At 52.4% G+C, this 25,834-nt stretch overlaps 1 protein-coding gene across 3 annotated transcripts in view; it reads left to right on the top strand.

Moving 5' to 3' along the window:
* MAN1C1 (mannosidase alpha class 1C member 1) overlaps window positions 1-23,441 on the top strand; it is a 57,050-nt gene extending 33,609 nt beyond the window's left edge. Inside the window, exons 4-14 of one of the 3 annotated variants that reach the window (XM_082296649.1) lie at window positions 5,728-5,843; window positions 8,044-8,124; window positions 10,236-10,330; window positions 13,941-14,064; window positions 15,847-15,940; window positions 19,236-19,351; window positions 19,527-19,746; window positions 20,301-20,367; window positions 20,847-21,019; window positions 21,581-21,696; window positions 22,143-23,441. In XM_082296649.1, coding sequence (XP_082152775.1) covers window positions 5,728-5,843; window positions 8,044-8,124; window positions 10,236-10,330; window positions 13,941-14,064; window positions 15,847-15,940; window positions 19,236-19,351; window positions 19,527-19,746; window positions 20,301-20,367; window positions 20,847-21,019; window positions 21,581-21,696; window positions 22,143-22,166 — 1,226 coding nt within the window. In that variant the 3' untranslated portion in view covers window positions 22,167-23,441. The other 2 variants (XM_082296648.1, XM_082296650.1) reach the window with 2 other exon arrangements.
* Window positions 23,442-25,834: the final 2,393 nt, after the last annotated feature.

The raw sequence follows: 25,834 nt of genomic DNA, 5'->3' as shown, positions 1-25,834 counted from the left end.
TTTCATAGAAACTGCATCCTAATTTTTATTCCAAACAAGATTTCAGCACTAATTTCTGTTTTGACAAATGCGGTTTGACATAAGAACAGTGGGAGTCAAGACCTTTCATTTTTGATCTGGGTTTACATTGCGCTGATCTAAATTCCTCCCCCTTCTGCTCTTGCCTTTCAGTTGTAAACTCTGTTATTAAAGTTAGCAAAGAGCTATTTGAAACTCCCTGTTCTGCAGCATTTAAACAGTCCTGCTGTATGCAAGATTAAGTCTGATATCTTCCTAATGGCTTGTGCTGTTCATCTGAGGCGTTGGCACAATGCGTTACTGTACGGATTTTGAAATGGCTTTGTTGGAAATGAAGGATTTGGTTTCTGTTCGCTGCGTAACTTCATAAAGGGTTCTTTGCCAAATGGCAGGACCAGGCCCCCTGGGGCTGAGGGCGTTAGAGACGAGGTTCCCCAAGCTCCCTGCTCGCTGCAGGGCTGGTGGGTGTGGGTGAGGTCAGCGTGGGCTTCCATCCATCCCTGGGGCAGACAAGTGATGGCTCTGAGCAGAGGTGATACAGCACAAGGAATTTTCTAGGGGAAGGTTGGAATCGTAGGATCTTTAAGGCCCCTTCCAACCCAAAGCAGCTTGTGAAAGGATAATTTTATTTGAGCTAAATCCTGGCACCAGGGAGTGTTGGGAAGCTGGTGAGGATACTGGTGAGGATGCTCCCATCTCCTGCTGCGTGGGAATTCTTGCACCGTGTCCAGCTTTCCAAAGGCACACGCTGAACTCCTCCTTGTTCCTTGGACCTCAAAGCAAACCTGGTGGGAGGTGGGACAGGGAGAGTCCTTCCTGTGGTGTGGGGGTCTTTGCAGGGTCCTCGTGCTCCGTGGCTCCCCAGGCACGGAGAGTGTGATGGATTCAGGCAGAGCCTTTGGAAGGATCTCTCCTTCCTGAGGAAAAGGGCTATTTCAGACCCCTCTCATGCTGAAGCATCCTTGGGTGCTGAAGCATCACTTTTGTGGCTTTTTTTAAGGCTCTCAAGGGACAGACTTGCAGCTGGGAGCTCTTCAAGTCTCTCTCTGGCCTGTGATACTCCGTGGGGGCTATTTTGGGAAGAGGGGAGCGAGGGAAGGCAGCACTCTCCATCCCTCCCATCACAGCTGCTCATCTTTGGAAAATCAGACATTTGCTAAGCTCTGGGTGCTGGACAAGTGCTGGGGTTAGGCCACTTGTTTAGGTGTTGGGAGAGGCAGGGGCAGGTGAGTCTGGACTTGGACACGTAGATCCCCAGCCTGTAAACACCTCACCCCAAGGGGTGTTTCATTTGGGGCAGAATTCCCCAATGACTCCAGAGCCTGAGTCATTTCCCACCAAAAAAAAAAAAAAAAAAAAAAAATTAAGAAAAGAAGAAACAAAACAAGGCGAAAACCCCCTCAGAGCCACCAACGCCAGCTCCTCTCCACCCAGCACCTTCCCCCAGCGTTATGGTAATGAAGTTAATGTTCATTAGTGCTCTCTGTGGCAGGGTTCAGCGCTGCTCCTGGGGTGGGTGGGAGCAGGAACAGAGCAGCCTTGTTGCCCACACTCCTCTCTCCATTCTTCTGCTGCACAAAAGAGCAAATACAGGGTGGTACTGGCCCTCCTTTGGCTCAGGGAGAGATGAACCTTTGTCTGCTCCCATCAGCTGCTGCTTCTCCTCCCCTGATCATCACTCAGGGGCCGACTCTGGGCAGAGGCCCTGTCACCAGAGCTGCTGTGACATTCAGTTAGAAATGCTCCCAGACTTCTCAGTTCCTCCCGAGGTCCTGGTTCTTCTCTCTGGTCCCAGTGGGACAGGAGTGGATGATCCTGGGGGTCTGTGATTCCGTGGCTGTTGGCTCACTGGGCAGTGAGGAGCTGCTGGAGGAGCTGCTGTGGATCCCAGAGCGGTGCCCAAAGACCCACCTGCCCTTTTGGGATCAGCAAAGTGACTCTGCCTCTCCAGGGTGAAGGTATCCTCACTCCAAGCCAGTTTGGGGGCAGGATCAGGAGTGGCTTTTCATTGCACACTTGGGTTTGTAGAGACAGGCAGAATCTCAGACATGGGGTCCTGATTAAAAGCCACGCTCCCAGCTCTGGGTACTTCCTGGAGGGTTTCTTTTGAGGGTTTCTTTTGAGGGTTTCTTGGTTCCTACTTTAAAGCTCCCTCAGAGCAAGTACAGTGAGGCTGAAACCAGCAATTTCGAGATGAGGGTGTCAGCAAGAGTCAGAAGTGACAGAGAGGGGTTTGATTTAGTTTCGAGCTGCCTCCCCTTTGATTACACCCCTCCCATGCTAATGTGCAGGTCTGGAGAGGTGCTGGTTTTGTAACTAACCCGAGCAGGAGGTGTCAGGAGGTGTCACCAGGCTCCCAGGTGGGTGTGCTCGTGCTGTAAGGAACGTGCTGGGATGTGCACACACCAGCTCTGACAGCTGCTGTGTCACAACTCTGTCCTGGTCTGATGAAGCAGAGTCCGAGCAGGAAGGAGGGAAGATGCTCCCCTAGCAAAGAAGTAACAGGCTGGGAGTCAGGGACCCTCTGGGTGCCCTCTGTCCTGGCCAGGCACAGACACAGCCAGGTCCTGGTTTGCTCCGTGGCTGAGGAGGGAAAGGAGCTGCCTTTCTATCCCTCTGCTGAGACCGGAGCTGACACGGCCCCTCCTGGTGCTGGGAAGGGCTCTGGGAGGAGGAAAGGAGTCACTGAGCATTTGCAGCTGCTTCAAAGCCGGTGCAGAAGAAAGGAAACACGGCCCAGCCCCTGGTACAAAACACACAGCCCGAGGTTCTTCTGATGCAGAGGGTGAGGGAATATTTAAAACAAATGTTTAATGTGACACAAAGACAAAGCAGCAGGGGAGCGAGCTTTGCCCTCCGCTCTGTCAAACGCAGGAGGAAAGCTGAGCCACTCCGAGCAGAGAGCGGAGCATGTTCCCAATCCCCAGAGCAGCTCACGGAGTTAAAGGCCTGACTTGCTAAAAACATAAAAGGCTCTGTCAATTCCAGCAATATTTCTCACTTCAATTAATCATCCCAGAAAATGGTGAGTTTATTGTCTTTGTCTCCATTTAGTGTGAGCAAATCCAACTTCCCTCATTGTCTCTCTGCAGATTATGAAAAGCTTTTGTTGATTATATCATCAAATTAAGCCGAGCCCAGCAGTGTGATTTTCCTCTGAGAACATCACAGTAACAGGCTGTGCCTTAGGTGCCACTGCCCTTCCTTCCCTGTTTAAAATGCTTTCCCTGCCTCCCTGTCACGTCTCTCCTTGCTAACGGGAAAGTGTATAAAAATCACATAATCATTAATATTGAAGAATCATTAGGGCTGATAGAAGCCGCGCTGCCTGCGATGATGTTGTTTTTCATGGTCAGTGCTTTTGGCAAACATTCCAGGCCCACATCAGCCCAGCTGTTTTTTTAGAGCCCACCAGTTGATCCAGTGACTGTTTTACTCCATCCATCCATTGCTCCCGGAGATGGCTCCAGTTAGATGATCATTTCCCAGGCCTGCGGGGGTAAATGGATTTCTGGAGGCTGTTTCAGCTGCCTCCCTCCTCTCACACAGCCCCTGCTTTTGATGCAGACAGCATCCGAAAGGCAGCAATCTGTAGTTGAGCAGTAAAGTCCTGGTTGGGTTTTTATTAAAGCAATGATGTGCTGCCTGGCTGAAAAGTGTCAAAACTGCAATCTTGTAACATCAACAAAATAAGGCAGGATCCTTCCTTACGGGAGGGGAATGCTGAGGGCAGGAATGAGCCCGGAATGGGTGGATGGTGAGCATTGCTCTGGGCTGGAGGGATGATGCACGTCAGACACAGTCCCTTTGTCCCTTAGTGAGAGCAGACCAAAGGTTCATGGCACACAATTCACCTTTGCCTCTCTCTCCCCTCCGCAGCAGTTCCTTGGCAGTGCATCCAGCTGGGTTTTCTTCTCTTGAGCAGAACTGGAACTGAAGTAGCACTGGAGGTGTTACAAAAGTGCCAAACCCATCTGAGCATGCAGCGAAAGGCTGGGGGAATTTGGGGGAGCAGTTGGAAGTCTGTGAGTGAGGAGGAGGAACTGACCTGAGCCAAACAGAAATAAGTCTCAGGAGAATCCCTGGGCACGGCAGCGAGTGAGTCTTTGTGGAGAAGGAGGTGATGGGGACAGGGTTGGTACGAGGAGCTTCTGCTGCAGAAACAAAACCTGAACCTCATCCAAGCATCTTTGCTGGCAGAGATTCCCAAAGGTCTGCCAGGGGGTGGGTGGGAATGTGGCTCAGCTGAGCAGTGAGTGTGTGTGAGGTGGTGCAGAGGCAGCCTCAGGCCCGTGCTACACCCCAGAGGATGGCTGGTGATGATTCCAGGCTGGAGCCCTGGATGAGTGGTGATGATTCCAGGCTGGAGCCCTGGATGAGTGGTGATGATTCCAGACTGGAGCCTTGGATGGCTGGTGATGATTCCAGACTGGAGCCCTGGATGGCTGGTGATGATTCCAGACTGGAGCCTTGGATGAGTGGTGATGATTCCAGGCTGGAGCCCTGGATGAGTGGTGATGATTCCAGACTGGAGCCCTGGATGGCTGGTGATGATTCCAGACTGGAGCCTTGGATGGCTGGTGATGATTCCAGACTGGAGCCCTGGATGGCTGGTGATGATTCCAGACTGGAGCCCTGGATGGCTGGTGATGATTCCAGACTGGAGCCTTGGATGAGTGGTGATGATTCCAGGCTGGAGCCGTGGATGAGTGGTGATGATTCCAGACTGGAGCCTTTCACATGAGGGTTTGTGTTGCTGAGTTGCCCAGGGCTGGGAAAGCAGGAGGAGTGTTGAGTCAGGATGGGCTCACACCCTTGGCTGCCCCAGGGCAGGAGGAGTTTCAGGGAACCTGAACAGAAATAAACCCCTGGCACTGAGCTGTTCCAAAGCAGGGTTGTCACATCTCCGATTCCACGGAATGGAATGTGTGGGGCTGTGTGCCCACACACCCTGCAGAGTCTCCTTGGCACATCAGTGCCTCCCTGGGAGCTCTGTGTGCGTCAGACAGCGCCTGGCAGGACGTTTTTTACACACGGTTGGTCCAAGTTCCCCGTTGGAATTTCCTTCAGCTGCACGTGTCCCATTGCCATCTGCTGGGGAATGGGCAGCGTGCTCGCAGGGAAGGTGCTGCTGGACAAGGGAAGGCCCCTAAATCACCCACTCTGCTCAAGGCTCACTGAGATTCTGGTCTCTCAGCCTCCAGGAGAGGCTGGGGTTTGTGTCTGGGCTGGTCATGGCACGGTGCAGGAATATTTGTGCCCCAGAAAAGCAACTCTGCATCAGGGCAGGAGGATCAAAGTCCTGCCTTGGGTGCTCTTGCACAATAAAACTCAGTCTCTCACAGGTTGTGCTTGGCAGGGGGTTGGAGAGAGGCTGGCTGTAGGTTTGCAGCTAAACAATGGCTAAGGCTGGAATTGCTGAGCCACTTTGGCCAAGACAGGACTGGAAACAAGGCCAAGGCTTGCAGTTGTGACTGGGGGCTTCAGGTGTGGACCCTGAGCTGTTCCTTGGGGGAATTCTTCCAGAATTCAGAATTCTTTCAGGCCTTTGAAGATTAGACCTCTCCAGTTTTGGGTGGCAGAGCTGAGCAGCCCTGGTAGGAGATCCCACCCAGACACCCCCAGCACTGGGAGCTGCTGCCTGTCCCAGCCCCCCCAGGCTGATTCAGAGCTGTGCCTCCATCCCTCTGTTGTGTTCTTGCCATGCAGGAGGCCTTCGAGGAGCAACTGTGATCGATGCCTTAGATACCCTCTACATCATGGAACTCGAGGAGGAATTCCAAGAAGCCAAGGAGTGGGTAGAGAAGAGCTTTGACTTGAATGTGGTGAGTCAGCTGCTGGGAATGCCTGCCTGTGTCACCTGAACAGCCAGTCCTGATCACTGTCTTCCCTCAGAGTCATCTGGGGAGGGAAACCATGAGCTCTGTGAGGGAAGAAACCACTCAGGTGGTTATTTTCTTTTTGAGGCCAAAGGGAACAGTGCAGTGATTCACCCCAATTTTCTGCTGGTCCCAGCAGGGGCTGCCGGATCAGCCTCACCGTGTCTGGCTGAAAATAAGGTTCAGTGTTTAATGGTTCTTGTGTTTTGGTCTGGGTTATGGAAACAGACACTCATTATTAGACACTCCAAGGAAATTTTGCTCATCAAAGAGCAAGTTCTGTTTCATCTCAGGTAAATGTCTGCCTGTGATAAGATGAGTTTCCCTGTTTGAATTAGATGAAGGTTGTAAACCCAGCTCCCCTTGTCTGGGCCCTTTGTTGATGCACTGCTGGGACTTGTGTGACACCTCGGGGGAGCACAGAGAGAGCCAGGGCTTGGAAGGAAGGGCATCCCCTCTAAACATGGCCAGAGGTGCTTCTCTCTGGGGCTCCTGGAGCTTTCCTGGACACTTGGAGCTGTGTTGGGACTCTGGGTGCAGCACAGCAGTGCTGGCAGCTGAAGGGTGCTGTCCCTTCTCTGTCCCTGGAGCCAGCTCCTGGATTCCTCCTCCCCAGCTGATGGGATCTCATCAGTGGAACACACAGGGAATGTAAAAACCAAAGTGCAGCTTAAACTTTTATTTGTTTAATGCCAGTCTAGTTGTTGTGAGACACGGTTCTCCCACGGGAACAATGCCTGCAGCTGCCTTTGTGGAGAAGCATCGTTTGGGAGGGCACCACTGGCATTCATGGATTCATAAAAGGCAGCCCACATCTGATAAATCTGGTGAATGGTCTCAGTCTGTTACCGAATCGATAAACAAGGGACAAAATCAACTGGGAGATAATTTATCTGGATTTCATAAAAGCTTTTAATCTTGGCCTGCAGAATAGATTGATCTGTAAAGACAAGAGTGAATGCTACGGATTGATCTGTGGAGTCAGGGAGCACAGCACAGGGAGGCAAGGGGGAAATTAATTAAATATTGCCCTGTACAAGGAGCTCTTATAGTCCAGAAAGGCAAGACAGGGACTCCAGGACCCACAAGCTCTGCATGAAACTGGGTGCTGCGATCTGTCTCCAGCAATTCCACTCCTCATCTCCAGGGAGCTCTTGCTGGGATTTGTGAAGGGCACAGGTTCAGGTGCCCCTTGCTCACTGCAAGTGCTGTGTTGGTGGAGGATCTCTCTCGTTTTGGGGTCTGGCTTGGTGCATCTATGTGAGGGTGGGAATCCTTTCTCATGCAGGTTGGGCAGCCAGGAGCAGGTATTTTTGATAGGGCTGTTTTGAATGCAATCCTTTTGACATTTGCTGGTGATCAGCCGAGGTGGTGGAGCTGAGCTTGTCCCAGGTGAGAGGGTTCTCAAGGGATGCAGTGAAGCCTCACTGGGTGTGGGGCACAGGGACACCGTGCAGCCTCTCTGTCCCCTGACCATCACAGCCCCTCTGACAGGCTCTGCTCCCCTCTCAGCCTGCACAGCGAGTCCCTCAGTGGCAGAAAATACCTTCCTGAAGTGAACTGCATCTGCCCAGTGCAGGGCCTTCTCCACAGGTAAATGGAGAAAGTCGTTTTTCCATGGGCTTGTACAGTTTTCCTTTAAATAAAATGTTTCAAGGTGCAAATTTTTATGTCCAACTGACTCACAGCTCTGACTCAAAATAGGGCTGGAATGGCCTGAAGTTGGGGAGTTGGCTGGAATGGGGAGGTTTAGGTTGGTATCAGGGAAAGGTTCTTCCCCCAGAGGGTGCTGGGCACTGCCCAGGCTCCCCAGGCAATGGGCACGGCCCCGAGGCTGCCAGAGCTCCAGGAATGTTTGGGCAGCGCTGCCAGGGATGCCCAGGGTGGGATTTGGGGTGTCTGTGCAGGGCCTGGAGCTGGATCAATGATCCCTGTGGGCCCCTTCCAGCTCAGCAGACCCTGTGATTGTGTGATCTGCCCTGCCTGACTCAGGGGCTGTCACAGGTGATCAGTGGGGTGGTCTGGGTCACTGCAGAGCAAAGTGCTGTGAGATGGGCCCGGAGCTGTGGGTGAGGGCTGGGGACCGAGGGCTCTGCAGTTCCCCTGTGCACACCCTGCTCTCAGGGCTGTCCTCGTGTCGTTGCAGAACGGAGAAGCGTCCCTGTTCGAGGTGAACATCCGCTACATCGGAGGGCTCCTGGCCACCTACTACCTCACTGGAGAGGAGGTTTGTCCCCACAGCTCTGAGTGTCCCTCACAGCGCCCAGGAACGAGCTGAGAGGGCTCTCCAGCAGCTCTTCTCTGAGCACCAGATAATCCCCCCATAACAGGCTAAACCCATCGTTTTTGTGAATATGGAAATGCCACTAATGTTCCTTTAATTAAGCCTCACATAATTACCTTGCACACACCGTGCACGGCTCATTTGCCAAAGATCTTTTCTCCTGTGGGCAATTCTAGCGAGCCACGTTTGCAGTTGGACACATTGCTCCCCGGGGAATGCTGTTTGTGGGGATCTTTGTACTTGTTCCTCTCTAGTCCAAGTCGGGTGAGATTTCATCAGACACCATCCCAGATCCCGCCTCGGGCTAAGGAGGGCAGCTGCTGAGGGACAGGTGCTCCACACTCCGCTGATCAGTCCCTCCAGAGCAGGAATTCCTGAGATAAAGTGCCCTGGGATACAGAGGAGGAGGGTGACAAACAGGGCAGGGCACCTGGATCTACACCACCTTCTGCTGGACGTGTCCAGGGGCTGGAGTGAGGTGATCCTCAGGGTCCCTTCCTACCCTCAAACCATTCTGGGATTCCATGGTTCTGTCCTGACGGCCCCTGTGACAAAGTGATGCAGCTCCAGAGTGTCCCCCTGGGTGTCACAGCCCCTGTGGTGGATGCTGCATCCCCCTGGAGCCCTGGGTAAAGCAGGAGGATCTCATTTCCACTTCCCCCCCTCCTCCCCAGCCCTGCCAGAGGCCGGGGCATAATGCCATAATCTGTTTGATAATGTGCCTGGGCTGGAATTTTACAGCTGGCTGCAGGGAGATGAGGAGATTATTCCTTTGCTCAGGGAGTCTTTGGTGAGCTGAAATTCTGGTTCAAAGGGGAGTTCTGTGAGGACTGGCCCTAAATGAGAGCTCAGCTCTGGTGCTGCCCCACCACAGAGGGTGGGGTGGCTCCTCGTAGTGACACCATTGATCCAGGAGCAGCTCTGTTACTTCAGTTGCATTTTAAATGAGTTCCAGGAATGACTTCCCTCTGTGATTCCCCTCCAGGGAAAACTCTCAAAGACTCAGTGCCCCGACTCAGAGTCTGTCTCAGTGACAGCTTCAACAGGTTTCAGATCAACAGAGCAAAAAGAAACCACATTAAACCACAAAACTCCAGCAGTGACCTCTTGAAGTCCCATCGACAGCTGGGGCAGTGCTTGTCACTTACCCAGTCAGTGTCACCGGGCTGAAAGGCAAAAACCAAGTCCCTGTCTCTTGCTTTCCCTTCTGAACCAACCCCCTGTTTCCATGTGAGAGCATCAAAGGCCTGTGAGCCCACAGGAGAGCTCAGGTTTCCTCAGTGCTGTATTTTTAGAGCAATAAATTCCTGCTTTCTGAGAGCCACCACGACAGGGCTAGAGGTAAAAGGCTTGTGCTTTATCTCCTAAGTCACTTAGAGGCTTCTCCAGATCAGGACTAATCTCTGCAGTGAAGATTAGTGCTTGTATCAGTTTGTCCCAAAATAATTGTGTGTGCTTGCTTTGTGCTGCAAGCCACCATAAGCTGCAATTTGACTGGAAGGCCCAAAACGGAGGCATTACAAATGGAAAAGGGGCAGCTTAGGCATGAAACCACGAATCCTTCTGGGCAGAGAGCTGCAAGGAGAGGATGGTTCGTTTTTACGGCAGGAGATGACACGGGCTGGGCGAGCCCACGCTGTAAATCTGACGGTGCTTCAGCCTAGAAAGATTCCTTCTGATTGTACCTCAGTCATTCCAGCTCCTTGTGTTCTCTGCCATCCTGGGAACGGGAAGAATTTGGAGAGTACTCTTAGGACCAGCTCAGATCACAGGGTGCTGGGCTGTTGTGAGCTGCTCTGGTCCAGGCTGAGGCTTGGGCAGGGGACTGGGTGCTGGTTTAGTGCAGATTTTAGAGGAAATTTAGAGATGCCAAAGGTCAGTGAGACTTGTGGTTCAGATCTCTTGTGCAGGGGAACCAGGGCACAGCACACCTGGAACAGGGGGTTCTTAGACTGCAGCACTTCCAGTGTTTTACAGCGGTGTGTTTGGAGAAGGGGACGTGAAGGAATCCTGGGTGACTCGTTTCATCAAATATTTATCCTCTCTTTTAACAGGTGTTCAGGAGTAAAGCTCTGGAACTCGGAGAGAAGCTCCTGCCAGCCTTCAACACCCCCACTGGAATCCCACGTGGAGTCATCAACCTGGGCAGGCAAGGCACATGTCCTCACAAGCATTTCCTTTAGTTCTGGGTGTTTGGGAAGGACCAGGAGCAGCAGCAGCAGCAGCTCCTCAGAGCTGCCCCCTCTAGAGCAGATTCCTCGAGGTCATTTGCCTTGCCAGCTCAAACCTTGGCAGAGATTGCAGGTGACTCAGGTCAAACCCAGCTGTGTTTTATTAATTTGGGGCTGTGCACAGTTTTTTCCTCTGCCTCCTGACAGGGCTCCCTGCTGCAAGAGCATTTTCCTCACTATCATCTGCTTTGAAAGGTGATTTTGTAGTCTGCTCGTAGCATGGATTTTTGTGGTGTGCCCAGCTAGATGCGTGTGAATTTATCCAGGAAAAACGGATTAAAAAAATAGGAAAAACTGGGAAGGGGGGTGGATGGGACTGGCTGATGGTTTTGGTGCTGGAAAGGGGGGAGAATGCAGAACACAGCCCTCAGCCAGGCTCTGTCCTTCCCTTAGAGCCCCCACACTCAAGTTGGTGATGCTCTCATAGCCAGGGGAGGCTGAGTTCAGTAAATCCCTGCAGAAGGTCGGGCAGCAAACAGAGGCAGAGCTGGAGCTGCCCTCCTGCTCCCTGGCTCTCCTGGCAGACAATGATTTGCTGGTTCTGATGCCTGCAAACAAATCCTGCGGGTGAGAGCTGCGGGAAATGTGGGTTAACAAAGCCTTTCATCCTCACCTCTTGTGAAACTCTGGAAGTCATTATTCAGCCCTTAGCCCAAATCTCCTCCTTGGCTCTGCGAAGCAAAAGACTTCCAAATATTTGGCTCACGCTGCTGCGTTGCTCAAATATCACTGTCACCCCTCAGTTGTCTGATGTGCTCAAGATCCCGGGGAAAATTGGAGCCACCAGCACGGCTGTAATTGTCCTTTTTTACAGCACAGACACATCCTGCTTCCTCTGTGGCTGATAAAGGCTCTGCATAGACTAACCTTTCACAGAAATGCCAGACCCTCCCCTGCCCTTTGTGAAGACAATTGAAGCAGCCTCTGTCTGCTCAGACTATTCCCAAAATGTTTTGCTGATGACCTTGAGTGAGAGCAAAGAAAATCAACAGAACACCCAGCCCATACCCAGAACCCCATTGCTGCCTGGAGCTCTGGCTGTGGGGCCGTGAAACTGCTGTGAGGGCTGGAGTGGGAATCCATTCAGGAGCAGGGATGAGGGGAGCTGTATCCACAGCCTGAGCTGCTGTAGGAACACGATGAACAGCCAAAGGCTGTAAACCCACAAGGGAGGGGAATTAGTGTGGAAGTGGAAGCAGAGGAGGGTGAGGTGAGGCTGTGAGACCACACTGACCCGAACAGTAGGGCCAGAACAAAGCCCAGAAGAGTTTTGCAACAAGGAGTTCTCCCTCCAATCGTGGTTGTGCAAGGATGTGCTAATTCCAGAGAGACCTCACCACCCCAAAAGGAGGAGGGTCCTGCAGCATGTGTGGGCCTCTGTTGGTGGCAGCTTGGGGGCGTGGGTTTAGAAGGACATTCAGAAATTGGAAACAAAAACCCCCCTGGCATTGAGTCAATTCTGCACATGCATTTTTGAGGGCTCAAGCACAGACAGCCCCCCCAGCTCTTCCATAACCAGCTGGATTTATCTCCTCCTGTCACCTTTTCCTCTGGGGTCCCCTCTCTGCTGTTGAGCTTCCCTGTGGCCGCCTGCTTTCCGCTGGCTCTGTGTCCTATCTCACACAGCCTTGTTTTCCATCCTGCTGCTCCAACTGCCTCGTTGTCTGCCAGGGCCTGGAGTTCTGTGTCTCCTCCAGCTGCTGCTCTGTGCTCTCTGTTCTGCACTGTGATCTCTCTCCCTGTGCCTCCCGTGCTCTATCCCTGGCCCTGCTTTCCCTCACGTCTCCCTAAACCCTCTGTACCTCCGGATTTTTCCTCATCATCCTCTCCTGGCCTCTCTCCTGACTTGGCACTGCTTTTGCTGCTTTGGATCCCCATGAGGGAAGGCGATGATTCGACATTTCAGACCCACTTATCTGGGAGATAAAGGAGGTTCTGGGCACGTTCTTTTCTCTTGGAGGCCAAGGTCCTTTAAACAGTAGCTTCCTCTGAGCTGTTACAAAACACAGCAGCTGTGAAGGCCCAGTTTGTCCAGCCTGTAATGCTGGTAAAGAATGTTTTCCTGCAGGGGGTCACTGCAGGCTGCTCTTTAACCCAGGGACACGGTGCAGATGGGCTCTGTTTCCTCCAGACTCCTCTCCACGAGCCTTGCTGTGCTGTTTGACCCAAGGCTCAGGCTCCCAGCGGCACATCCCATGCTGGCTGTGGTTTTTGGGAGGGCAGGTCCCTGGGACAGGGCTGTGATGATCACTGTGACCCCACAGAGCTGCTGTGACAACAAACACAGCCCCACTTGGCTGCTCCAGCCCCGCTGAGCGGGGAGGGCAGCTCTGTGAGGCTGTGTTTGTTACAGCCTCCCTCCAGTGCAGTAAATAAAGGCAAGTAATTGACCCTTTACAGGAGCAAGAGCACCCTGGGGCTGCTCCAGGGTCAGCAGATTCATGCAGTGCTGCGTTGGATCTCACATTTAGAACTTACCTGCTTTATCACATCATTTTGTGCCGCTGCTGAGGTTTCTTTCCACCCTCATTATGTATCTCATTGGATATTCATCTGGATTGGTGTTAGATTTTGACATTTTTCTATTCATTTCTTTATTAATTTATTAATGCCACACTCGCCTGGCCAGGACTGGCTCCCGACCCCGCCGGGGTTCTTGGGGTGCCCCTTGGAGCCGCGCTCGGCGCTCCCGAAGCAGAAGTGCTGCTGCAGCCTCTGACCCTCGGCAGGGCAGGCTGAGCCCGGCACGCTGCTGATCTAATGGCCCTCTTTGCCTGGAGGCAAGCAAACAGCTCAGGACCTGCGATGCTTTTCTCTACATCACAGCCAGGGAAACTTCTTCTTGGGGTTGTTTTTTTTTTTTTTTTTTTTCGTTCTCAGAAGGATCATTAGTTTTCACCTCCTGTAAACAGCAAACCCTTCTCCTCTCCCAGCCAAGCTTCCCGGCGCCATCTAGTGTCACCCCCACCCTTCCCTGTCCCTGGAAACCTGTCACCTCCTCGGGATTAACTGCAAGGAGATGGAAAATCAAAGCCACGACACCTCTGAGGTGGCTCTGGGCCAGCACCCGCAGAGCCTGCTTTGGGACCGAGTCCTTACACACAACCCCATATCCTTCAGGACATTGCCCTGTCTGGAGGGTTCCAGAGAGGCCCAGAGCTGTGGGGTACCAGAAGGATATTTTATCCCAAAATATCTGCGTAGGGCAGGGTGTCAGTGCTCTTCCAAAGCTGTTTTTCAGCTGAGCTGTTTGGGAGGGATTCCTCTCCCACAAGAAATGCAGTTTGTGCAGTCTGTGTGTTAGCCCAGTCCTAAACAATCTCTGTAAAACTACAGCTCCATCCCACTGGAACTGATCCTGAAAACCTGTGTCTGTCCTAAATCTCTCTGTGTGTCCTTTGATGGCCCTCATGACACCTGGGGTGCAGCACGTGCCCCTGGCAAGGGCAGAGCTGCCCTGGGACAGGGCCACCGCAGGCTCTGGCTGTGTTTTCCTGGCAGTGAAGGCTCCCTGTTCTCTCCTTGCAGTGGCATGAGTTGGAGCTGGGGCTGGGCATCCGCTGGAAGCAGCATCTTGGCAGAATTTGGGACCTTGCACTTGGAATTCCTGCACCTCTCTGAGCTCTCTGGCAACCCAGTGTTTGCAGAAAAGGCAAGTAACCCCCAGCCTGGGCCTCTTCATCCTCCTGGAGTGTTTTTCCCAGTGTGGGTGAAGTTGTGTGAATTTTACTCAGACGAGGGCATGGCCAAGATGAAGCCATCAGGTGGGTGCAGATCCCTCAGAAACCTGCTTTGAGGGAGACAGATTGTTCCAGGCAGAATCCAAACTGCCCCCCATGAGCCCAAGGGAAATGGGGCTACTCCAGAGTGCCACAGTGGGGTAAAACCAGTAGGATTGCCCAAAAACCCTTCCAAAATGATGCTTTTCCAGGATATGTCCAGTGCAGGTCTGTCAGCTGTGAAACAAGGAGGGAATTTGAAGGAGAGATGGGAAAAAAAGGAGGAAGAAGCCAGGAGAGCAGAGTGGAGCGAGGATGGAGTGGATGGAAAGCAGTGAGGGTGGGATGAGCAAGAGGAAAGTCACAGAGGAGGGAAAAGCAGAGGGTGAAGGGAAACAGGAAACTCTGTGGGAAGATAAGGAGAGGCTGGGGATGTGAAATGAAGAGACAAGCCCGAGGTTCCTGAGGACAGGGATAATGACAAACTGCTCCCAGGGAGGGGGAGGCGAGGAGAGGCCAGGGAAGGGAGCAGTGAAGGAAAGAAAGGGAATGAGGGGAGGGGAGAGATGAGGAAACACTGGAGATGCACTGCTGAAAACCAGAATTGCATCCTCATTCTGGGTTCAAACCGTGGCATTTTGAGCCAGGGTCAAACCTCTGTCCCCAACCTAATGGATTTTCCTCTTCTCCTCCTGAGCCCATGGAGGGAAAAGGGTAAAACCTTTCTAATGGACTCTGCTGGGCTGATGTGTGCACAGAAAATGGATCATATCCACCCTGACACCCTCAGAGAGGGAAAATGTGGGATGGTGTGGGCTCAAACAGCCCAACCTGTGGGAAATTACTGCAGAGGAGCAGATCAACTCATGAACTCCCAGCTTGGGACTTGGGTGATTTTAGCAGGAATTAAATTCCATCTGTGTCTTTTACTCAAACCTGTCATTAATACGCCAAGCTCCCAAACTCCAGTAAACATCATGGAGCCTGACAACTTCCTTGGAAGCACTGGCTTAAACCTGTAGCCAGCTTTTGGCATGCAAATTGTCAGATTTTGTAAAAGGTTTAGAGTGAATTAGCTGCTCTGTAGGTTATAATAGAATATTTATGCTGCATGGAGTTTAACTGGGTCCCTTAAGGGAAAGGCCGATTGGATTTAATGGGGGTGAAACCAAGGGAGGCTTTAGAGAGTTAAGTGCTGGCTGTTCTGGGGTGTTAAAGGAACTGTCTGTTGTTGAAATTAAAGGCCCCAATTCATCACATTAAGTGACCACATGGTGAATTTAAGTGCTGTGTGAGTCACTCATCCCTGCCACTCCTTTCCCTTTGGATCATGGAAAAAATCACCCCTGGCATTGCTCACATCTCACATTTCCACCCAGATCCCCAATCACAGAATCAGATTGGGGTTTGGGAGGCGCCTTAGAGCTCCTCCTATCCCACCCCTGCCATGGGCAGGGACACCTTCCACTGTCCCAGGCTGCTCCAAGCCCCAATGTCCAACCTGGCCTTGGGCACTGCCAGGGATCCAGGGGCACCCACAGCTGCTCTGGGCACCCTGTGCCAGGGCCTGCCCACCCTCACAGGGAAGGATTTCTCCCTAATATTTCATCTAAACCCGCTTCCTTTGAGTTTCAATCCGTTCCCCTTTGTCCTGTGCAGCCCAGCAGCCCTGGCAGCAGAGCAGTAACCCCACCCTTGTGTCTCCTCTCCCACAGGTGATGAACATCCGCAGGGTCCTCAACAGAGTGGAGAAGCCGCAGGGCCTCTACCCCAACTTCCTGAGCCCGGTGACGGGGAGCTGGGTGCAGCGTAGGTATCACCCTGCCTCCCCTCCTGCCTGCAGCATCCCAGAGGAAGCAGCAGCCCAAGCAGTGCCGAGGCAGGCAGGCTGTGGCACATGTGATAACACAGCCTTTGCAGGCTGCAGCGCAGCAGTTGTGCACTTACCCCATCAGCCCTGTGTCCAGCTGAGTGTCCCACGTCCAGAGAGAGAACCAAGGCCTTCCCTGCACAGGGGAGGGTCCTGGCACATGGTCCAGCACACAGGGATTGGGAACCAGCACAGCCCTGTGGGATCCTGCACGGAGCCCACAGAGCTGCTTGGGTGAGATTCCCCTCCGGAGTGGCTGCAGCAAGTGAGGAACCACCTGGAGAGGCAAAGGGCTTGGAGGAGTCGTGGATCCCCCTCAGATCCAGGGATGAATTCTCCTGTGTGCATTCATGTTCCTGTTACCATGGTACCCCTGCAGAGAGTGATTTGGGAAGGAAGGATGAGATAAGAATGTTTTGTTTTCTCCTGTTGGGAACCCAGCACTGGAGATGTGGCACGAGGGAGATCCTGGCTCTGGTGTGCAAGGGGAGCCAGAGTCAGGGAAGGTCTTGGAGAGAGCGGGGGAGTTCTGGAAGCAGTGCCCCCAGGGAAAGGTAACACACAGAGCCCCTTCCCCACCCAGGGAGGAGACTGTGCCCCTCCTCTTGGGCCACCCAGGGGCAGAAGTTCCTGGGGTGGGAACAGGAGATGCCACTTGTGCAGCTGTGCCCTGACCTCCACCTTCTGCTCTGTTACTGATCTGCTTGGTTTGGCTGCTGGATTTGATGTTCCTTTGTCAAAGCAAAGTCTCTTTCTGCAGAGGCTAGTTTGAGCCTGTCAGTGGGTGACATGTATTATTTAGGAAGGTGACTCTGAGTCCTCACATTGCCTGGTGTCCCCATGTTTTGTTGCACTTTTTGCCGGGCTGGATCACTCCAGACCTTTCCCATTGTCGCTTTTACGGCTCTGGTGGCAACAGTGGCTGAGACAGGGACAGAGCTCTGGCTGTGAGCAATCCCTGACCTTTCACTGGCAGGGCTGGTCCCAGCAAAATGTCTGGGAGGGTCACAGTTTTCCCATTAAACCAGAGCTGCCCTTTGGTGCTGTGAGGAAAAACCAGGTTTTTGTTCACCCCATTGATTGATCCTCGCTCAGGGTTATCCCATCCCTTTGTCAGCAGCTCATCTTCCCCTCTGCAGAATTGCTGTTCCATGTTTCCCCTTGAAGAGCTGATCCCCCATCCCCTGCTGCTCCCTGAGGTTCCCTTCCCTTTGGGTTATTCCTGCTGGCAGCTGCCAGTCCCACACTGCACATCTGGGCAGACACCAGCATCAGTTCTGCCTCCTCAGTGCTGCTGAGGGGACGAGGAGGAGTTCCTGGCTGCTCCGTGACTGATCCCTATGGAATTTTGGGAAACTGAGGAGCTCTTACCCAGCTGGGTGCAACTCTCAGCTGGATACCCAGCCCTCATCTCTTCTGCCATGAATTTAATTCTATTTTCTGTCTGCAGATTTCCCTGCATTGCCCTGAAGTTGCTGATGTAAAGAGGGGCCTGTTGGTGCTTCTCAGAGCACATCCAAAGTGGCCTCTGACTGCTTGTGTTGGGAGAGGCAGATTCCTGCCAAAGGCCTGGAAATTTCCTGTCTTCCACAGGCTGTTTGTGGCAGCTGCTCAGGATATGACCTTGGGATCTGACTCCAGATTCCAGGGAGGGAGAAGAGTGATCAGCCCCTTCTGCAGCTCCAGTGCTGCTGGGGAGAAATAGATGAGGACCAGAGCAGGGAGGCATCTGCAGCCTGCTCCCCGGAGGTGCCAGGCTCTCATTTTCTCTCTTGTCATTAAAGCTCTTTGCAGGAAGCTGTTTTCCTTGAGATTGCTGTGATTTTCTTAAAAGGTGTATCTTTGACCTGGCTGAATGAGCAGATGTTGTAAGTAAAGAGGCTGTGCTGCTCCTCAGTGAGTGCAGTTGTTACCTCTGGGAAATGAAAGCCCAGTCCCCTGGTGGAGGCAGGGATTTGTTTATGCAGAGTGCCTGGGAGGCAAACGCTGCCAGGGCTGCTGCCATATGGAAGGCAATTATGTACCAGGGCTGCAGCTTTGGTGAGTTTATGAATGACACACTCAGGATCACAGAGCTGCTCTTTAAAGGCAGGCTGTGTTTGCAAATACTCTGCCCTCCCTCCTCGCACGGAAGCCGCGTGTTTAATCCCATTGTTTTGCCATGGATTATTCCCTGGATCATTGGACACAGTGTGTCAGGGATGTTTGCTCTTCAGGTCAGGAAAATGCATGGCTGTTGGTTTCTGCTGCTGGGAGGATTTAGCATTTGGAATAAGCCTCGGGACTTCTTCTGTGTGCAAGGAGAGGGGAAACAAAAATCTGAGCAGCTCTGAGCACCTGCTCCATGTGCTTAGCTGGGAGATGAGGATGGTGCAGAGCCAGGGGTGGACACTGTTAATTAACAGGGATGGCTCAGTCCAGGGAGGGTAATTTGTCTTGCTCTGCTAAAAATGGGACTGCTTGACTGCTTTAAAGAGTGAGAAGGCTGCTGTTCCCCCAGGGGTACAGTTTGAAGCTGTAAATCCATCCAGCAGCTCCCCCCAGGCACAAACCTGCAGCCATCAGGCCCATTTCACACTGCAACCCCTCAGCACCTCCTGCAAGGTCAGAGCAGGGGGTGCTCTGAGCAGACAGCCTTGGAAGTTTGATTTCTGCAGGGGGAAATATGCAGTGCACATCCCTGTACCTGACTTTATCATTTTAATGTGCCAGCAGCCCCCAGCCTTCCCCAGGGCTCAGAGTCCCTCCGTGAGCCAGGAATACAAATGGCACCACACAGGAGTGTCTCCAGCAGCCCCTTGCTGGCAGCTCTGTGGGATGCCACACCTCTCCTTCCTTTCCTGAGGCAGGGAGACAGCTCCCAGGGGCTCCATCTACACGGAAATCTATCAATACCCACCACTGCTTTTGGTTTATGAGGGCGGATTTATGATGATGGCTCCATAAACAGGAAGCATCTTCACGTTGCAGTATAAATAACGTGTAAAATAAGGCCTCTGAATGGTTCTGGTAAGGGATACTAATGCTCTGCAAAATGACAGAACATTTTTCTTCTGATTGCACTTTCCACCTTTCTTCCTTTCTGAAAAGCAGTGCTGCAAGCTCTCCCCAGGAAGCTGGGAAGAGGAAGGAGAGAACAAGGGCATTAAATAGGACATGATTGTTTCCCTTTGTAGAGCAGCTGCTCATTGTATATCACGAACCTGAAGCTCTTTTCTGGCTTTCCCACCACAGATCACGTCTCCATTGGGGGGCTCGGGGACAGCTTCTATGAATATCTCATCAAATCCTGGCTGATGTCAGACAAGAAAGACTCTGAAGCTAAAAAGATGTACGACGATGCCTTGGAGGTGAGGAGCGAGGTGCTGCTCTGTGGTTTTTGGGGGGGACACGGTTCATAAGAAGGTTTCGGACCTTCAGAATAAGTCCTTGGATTTCCTGGGTACTCACTCCTGTCACTAAGTAACACTGAGTCAGTTTTACTTACTGTCCACCCTCTTGAAATGCTGATTTTCATCCCTTCAGGCGATAGAAAAGCATCTGGTGAAAAAATCTGCGGGGGGCTTGACCTACATCGCAGAGTGGAGGGGTGGCATCCTGGACCACAAGATGGGCCACTTGGCCTGCTTCTCTGGGGGCATGATTGCCCTGGGAGCCGAGCACGCCGCGGAGGAGAGGAGGCAGAGGCACATGGAGCTGGCTGCAGAGATCACCAGCACCTGCCACGAGTCCTACGCACGCTCAGGTGGCCTGGGGGGTCCCTGGGGTCACCCACAACCCCAGGAGAGTGGGGTTTGCCTGGCAGGGGTTTGCTCTGGGCTGTTCTGTGCCTCAGCCGCATCTGCACCCCTGGGTGGGGCTTTCTCTGGGCTTTCCTGGGATGTCTGGGAGGGACAGAAATGTGCTCTGTGGAGCAGCAGCTGGAGCAGAGGGACAGGCAGCTGGGAGCTCCTGGGGCACAGCTGGGGCTGAATCCTGGTCCTGCCTCAGCCACAGTCCCACAGGACATCCCTTTGCAGGCAGGAGGGGAGGATTAGCAGGGATTAATTGCAGAGTGTCCCATTATGGAGCAGAGCAGCTGAGAAACCCAGCAGGGCAGTGCTGGACACCTGCAGCTGCTGGTGGGAACCAGAAGAATGGAGTTACTGAGCCTCTCCCAGCTGTCTGAGTCCTCATTTCACAAGTACAATTTCCTTCCACCATGCAGAGCTTTGGAGAACAGTGAGTGGAGAGGAGTGAGGGACTGGGTTGGTTCTCTGCCTGCAGGAGCTGCTTTGGACACCACTGCTTTCTTTGTAGGCATCCCTGCAGCTCCTGGGAGGCTGCAGGCAGCTGAGGCAGCTCTCCAGGACCTTGTCAGGCACAGGTCTGTCTCCACAACTGCATCCAAGGATTGTTCCACACCTTCCCCACACCGGCCAGCCCAGTTTGGCAGCTGGTGCCCAGCATGTTTGCCCAATAAACTTCAAGCTAACCTGAAATGATGTTTGCAAATAATTCTTTTTGCCCCCCTCCAGCACTTACAGAACTAAAACAAGCCATGTGAACTAACAACCCTGTTTTCCAACAGGGAGAGGGTTGGTGTCAAAAGCACAGATCTGAGTGCTGGAGAGTGCTTGCAAGACACTGGGATTTTTAACTCAAAAAGACCAACATACCCCGATGTTCTGTTGATAAAAGCAGTGAAGTTGGTTCAGCCTTTCCTGATCCCTTCTCTCCAAAGGCGCTGCAGAAGAAAAAGCTTTAGTTGAGTGTTGGCATCCTGAGCAACATAACAGCACCTGGACAGTGCCCCTCTCATGTGCTCCCCTCTCAGTGCCCAGTTCTGTGTGTGCTTCTCCCCAGATACCAAGCTGGGCCCCGAGGCCTTTCGCTTCGACGCGGGCAGCGAGGCCATGGCCACGCGGCTCAGCGAGCGCTACTACATCCTGCGGCCCGAGGTGGTGGAGAGCTACATGTACCTCTGGAGGCTCACCCACGACCCCAAGTACAGGCACTGGGGCTGGGAGGTGGTCAAGGTAAGGCTGGGGAGGGCACAGAGCTCTGCAGGTGGCTGCATTCCTACAGAAAGCTTCGCTTCGGTCGGTGGAAGGAGCGGAAGTTTTTTAAATTGTGTTAAACACCGAGATACGTCAGAAATGCTCAAGGTGGGGTTGGATGGGGCTCTGAGCAGCTGGGTCTGATGGAAGGTGACCCTGTCCATGGCAGGGGGGTGGAATTGGGTGATTTTTAAGGTTCCTTTCAACCCTAACTGTTCTCAAACCCATGAGCAGTGGGGCAGGAATACACAACGTGCCTCAGTTTAGGTGTTATTTCCGTTGTGGATGTTTTATTCTCCCTTTTGGGCTGCACTGCCATCTATCAGCCAGCCAGTTCAGGTGGCTGGTGTTTCCCTCGCTGTTCCACCAGAGCCAGCCTGGTTCCCAGAGCCTGGAGTAACCCCCACGCCCCTCGGTGAGGGACAGAGGCTGCAGGAAACCTGGAGTTGGAGTTGTAAACTGGCTTGGAACGCAGCTGAGGGTGATGGATGAGTTACTCCCCACTGCTGCGTGTTGCTGAGGTCTCTGTTCCTTTCCCAGGCCCTGGAGAAGCACTGCAGGGTGGAAGCTGGGTTCTCTGGCATCCGGGATGTTTACACCACCACCCCCACCCACGACAACATGCAGCAGAGCTTCTTCCTCGCAGAGACTCTCAAGTAAGTCTGGGCTCACAGGGGCCTTCCAGAGCAGCACAATTCCTGCAGCATCCACTTAATGAGCCTCAGATTAAAAAAGGGGAGTCTTTTCTTCCAGGGAGAGGTGTCCCTGCCCAGGGCAGGGGGCTGGAACGAGATGAGCTTTAAGGATCTTTCTAACCCAGCCCATTCTGTGGGGAAAACTGGACAAGGCAGTGGGTGCTGCAAAGCTTTGGGAGTTTCCTGCTGCAGAACCACTGCTGCCATTGGCACCCTCGAGGTTCCTGCTCAGGTGCTGGGTTTGAAGGACTCTGCTGTGACCCAGAGCTGGGTTAGGTGGGAAGGGTGGTGATTTTCCAGGGAGTTGGGAGGGTGTCACCACGTACAGAGGCAGCCATCACCTGTGCCTGCCTGGAGTCCCTCCTGAGCTCCTTTAACCCCTCTGTGTCCCTCTCCCGTGGCTCCAGGTACCTCTATCTTCTGTTCTGTGAAGATGATGTGCTGTCCCTGGAGGATTGGGTGTTCAACACCGAGGCTCATCCCCTGCCCATCAACCACACGGACTTTAAAGCAGCAGTGCAGCCCTGAGGCCCCTGCCCGGCTCCTGCTCCCCCAGCCTGGGCAGACTCTGCTTTTCCTTTCCATTAAAGGAATTCCTGTTGTTCCTGAAATGGTATTTGGGGGCACTAGTCCAATTCCGGACAGTATTTTCTTGGGAAGATGAACCATGACTAAGCACCTTCTTTTCCTCTGTGAGGAGCTCTCTTAGGCTGATGATGAGATGTTTATTCTGGGCCATACACAGTTCATAGACATTCCTTTATACAGAGAATTTATATGAAATCCACTGATTTTGCTTTCTAGTGGCCAAAGGACTGGAAGTTTGCCATAAAATAGACTTTACACACACACACACATCCTCCTTTCCTTCTTCTGTTTCATTTCTGCCTTTTATCTGCTCCTGGATTTATCACCTTTCCAGTGAACAGTTTTCAGTATTCTGGGATTTCTGGTGCTGGGCTTTGGGGGCTCTTCAGGAGGGACAGGAGAACGAGGAAGGGCAGTCGTCCTTGGTGTGGGAGAGCAGCTGGAATGCTTGGGCACGGGTGAGGAGCCAGCTGAGAACTCAGGAGTGAAGGGAGGACAGGGAAAGGTGACGTTTTAGTGGGAAAAGAAGAGGATCAGACCCTCCACACACAGGAGCAGCCTCAGGTTGGAATTTGCAGATTTGCAGGCCCTGCTCCTCGTGGGGGACTTGAACCACCCTGATCCCTGCTGGAGGGGTAACTCAGCAGGACAGGAGCAACCCAGGAGGCTCCTGGAGTGGATTGGTGATAAATTCCTCCTCAAGTGACAGAGGAGCCAACAGAGGGGCTCTGCTGACCCCAAACTGAAGATCCAAGGCAGCTCTGGCTGCAGTGGCCATGAGATGGTGAGTTCAGGATCCTGAGGGCAGGAGGGAGGGGGAAAAGCTCCACCCTGGGCTCCAGCAGAGCAGACTTGGGGCAGGGAGACCCCAGCGGTCCCCTCCAGCCTCAGCCATTCTGTGACTCTGTGGTGTCAAAATTGTAACTAAACCAAAACCTGTCTGCAGGATTCTTGCTCCTGATGTATTTTTTATATACTTTTTTTCTGTGCTCTTAAAACACATTTACCACCCATCACATCTCATTTAACTTTCCTTTATCGGGTTTTTTTTTGTGTTTTTTACTTTTATTTGGAGCTAAATGTTACGAGTCACTTGTAATAATTTTACTGCTGTAATAGTCAGATCTGTGAAACAGAATAAAAGTCTTGTAAAATAAAAAGCCTGTTGGGGTTGATCCTGTAAAAGACTGGTTACTCCATGCTTGGAATGAGACAATGCTGGTGAATTTAAAGAGTTGTGCACAGCAGAAGTTGATTTCTGGGGGAATCCAGGCAGTGTTTGACAGCAATTCCCAGCTCTCTGAAACAGCTGGATCTGGGATCAGCATTCCCTCTGATCACTGCAAAGCTCTGTGGCCCTGGGGGATGGAACATTTTTGTTCATTCTTGTGACAGCCTCGTGACAGTTGGTTCATTCAGCAACTTGGGGGAAATAAAGTTGCTTTGAGGAAGTTGTGAAAACAGAAAATGTTGTTTCTAAATTCCTGCCTTTGTAATTCCCTGAGAGAAATAAGATTGTCAGATGGGGACTTAGCATTATCCCAGGGATAAAGATGCTGGCTGGTAAGCCTGGCCTAGAGGAATGGTTATTGGTAAATAAACATCTTGGGAGTGAGCTGTGTTATCCGGGAGATTTGGGGATCGGGAAGCTCTCGTAGCTCAAAGGATTTTGATAATGGATTAAGGGAATTTCTTAAATAAGAACGCCCTGCTCTTGGAATAACACAAAACACTTTGCCTGGCAGAATTTAAACCCCCAAAATAAACAGCAAGGTTCTGGTTTCCTTTAGGAACAGATCCTGGTGTTACCTGAGAGCTCCATGGTTGGCTTCCCTTTCACACGAGTGGCAACATCCCACACCCTGCCAGAGGAAGGTTCCTGCAGCTCAGCAGCCACACCAAAGGTCAGGAGGTGTTTGAGCTGCCCTGAGGAGGCAAAGCTTATCCCTGACTCTGCTCCCAGGAGCTCCAGGCCAGGCACAGCAGAAGCTTTTGGTTGCAAGCGGCCGCACTCGAACGTTTCCGATGGTGCCGAGGCAACTCTGCAAACTCCCCTGCCTGGGCTCCCAGATATCCCTGAAATCCCCAGGGATTAAGCACAGGCATCAAGCTCAGCAGGACTTAAGATTTACTCCAAGGATCAGCTTTGTTCCAAGGCCTGGCCCTGATCCACACCAGGGATTTTTCTGTCCCACAGCACTGCAGGTAACGGGAATGTTTGTCCTGCTGTGCCTTGAAATGCTGCTGCTCCTCCCTTCCCTGAGCCCTGGCTGGATGCTGCTCCACCCTGGGAGCCCTCCCTGTGGAAGCAGGGGCTGCATCCGAGCCCAAATTCCTCCTGCCAGGTGGGATTTTCCTGCCCAGAGGGAACCCCTTGGTTTCCAGACTTGGAGGAGGTGAGTAAATGGAGTTGCACTGAACCAGAGGTTTGGCTGTAAATGCCTCACGGGAAGGATCTGGGGAGATGTGTGTCCTTCAGCTGCTTTCCTGCCTTCCAGGCTCAGGCATGTGGGAATTCTGTTGGGTTTTGGTGGTTTTTTCCTGCTTGGAGTCACCAGGCAGTGCCACCAGCCTGGGTTATTGCCCATTTCCCCTGGAACATTCCACTTCTACTTCAGAAGCTGTGATTACCATCTTAATTTTCACCATCAGAGCTTGTGGCCCTCCTTTATATCAGAAGGAATTTCCTGTGAATGAAGTTCTGATAACAGAAAGTTGCATCAGTGGTAGAGATGAAAACTCTTCCCTATCACTTGTACAACCACGGGCTGCTGTTGCCTGGCCTGCACAGAGATAAGACAAAACCATCCAGAAAACAAATGCACCTTTTTGTAACCCACACTTCATTTTTATGGCATTATTAAATTCCCTGGGAAGGCTTTCAGCAGAATTGGTTATTGGATTCAAAAGCCTGGCAGCCAGAGTATTTTTCCACATAGGTTTTGATCTGATCTCTTTATCTGATTGTTTCAGATGTGATGCACAGCCCTGGCTCCCAGTGCCAGCAGAGTCCCAGCAGCTCCTCCTGAGCACGTTCGGGGCTTTGGCCTCGTTCCCTGTGGAGCCTGCAGCAGGGCTCGTGCTGGAGTCAGGAACCCTCTCCATAAAACTCCTGCTTCCTGAAGGGTTTTGTGCAGGATTGCAGCCTCCTGAGAAGGAAAGGCCAAGCAGGAGTTAGGAATGAAAGACACAGGAATTGGCTCCTGCTCTGCACTGAAGGGTTTGAAATGCCTCAAACTCCCATTTCCTTTGCTGGCCGTGCTTTTTCTGAGATGAACTCTCTGGTTTCCATGGCTGTGAAGCTTTGTCACCTCTGGTTTTCTTGTCCCCTTCAAACCAGACCTGGATGTTCCTTGTTCCTCTGAGGTTTTCATCCCTGCTACCAACCCCTCACCATTTTCCTTACTTTCAGCCCACCTTTTTCCCTTCTGACCAAGGGGAAGTCTGGAATAGTTTTTCCTGCTGGGTGGAAATCTTCCCTGTTATGTTTTTTAGGATTCCCTTTGATACA

The sequence above is a fragment of the Coloeus monedula genome (assembly GCF_965178545.1).
Source record: "Coloeus monedula genome assembly, chromosome: 24".
Lineage (NCBI taxonomy): Eukaryota > Metazoa > Chordata > Aves > Passeriformes > Corvidae > Coloeus > Coloeus monedula.
Note: the sequence above shows the minus strand (reverse complement) of the source record. Positions and strands in the feature narration are given on the sequence as shown.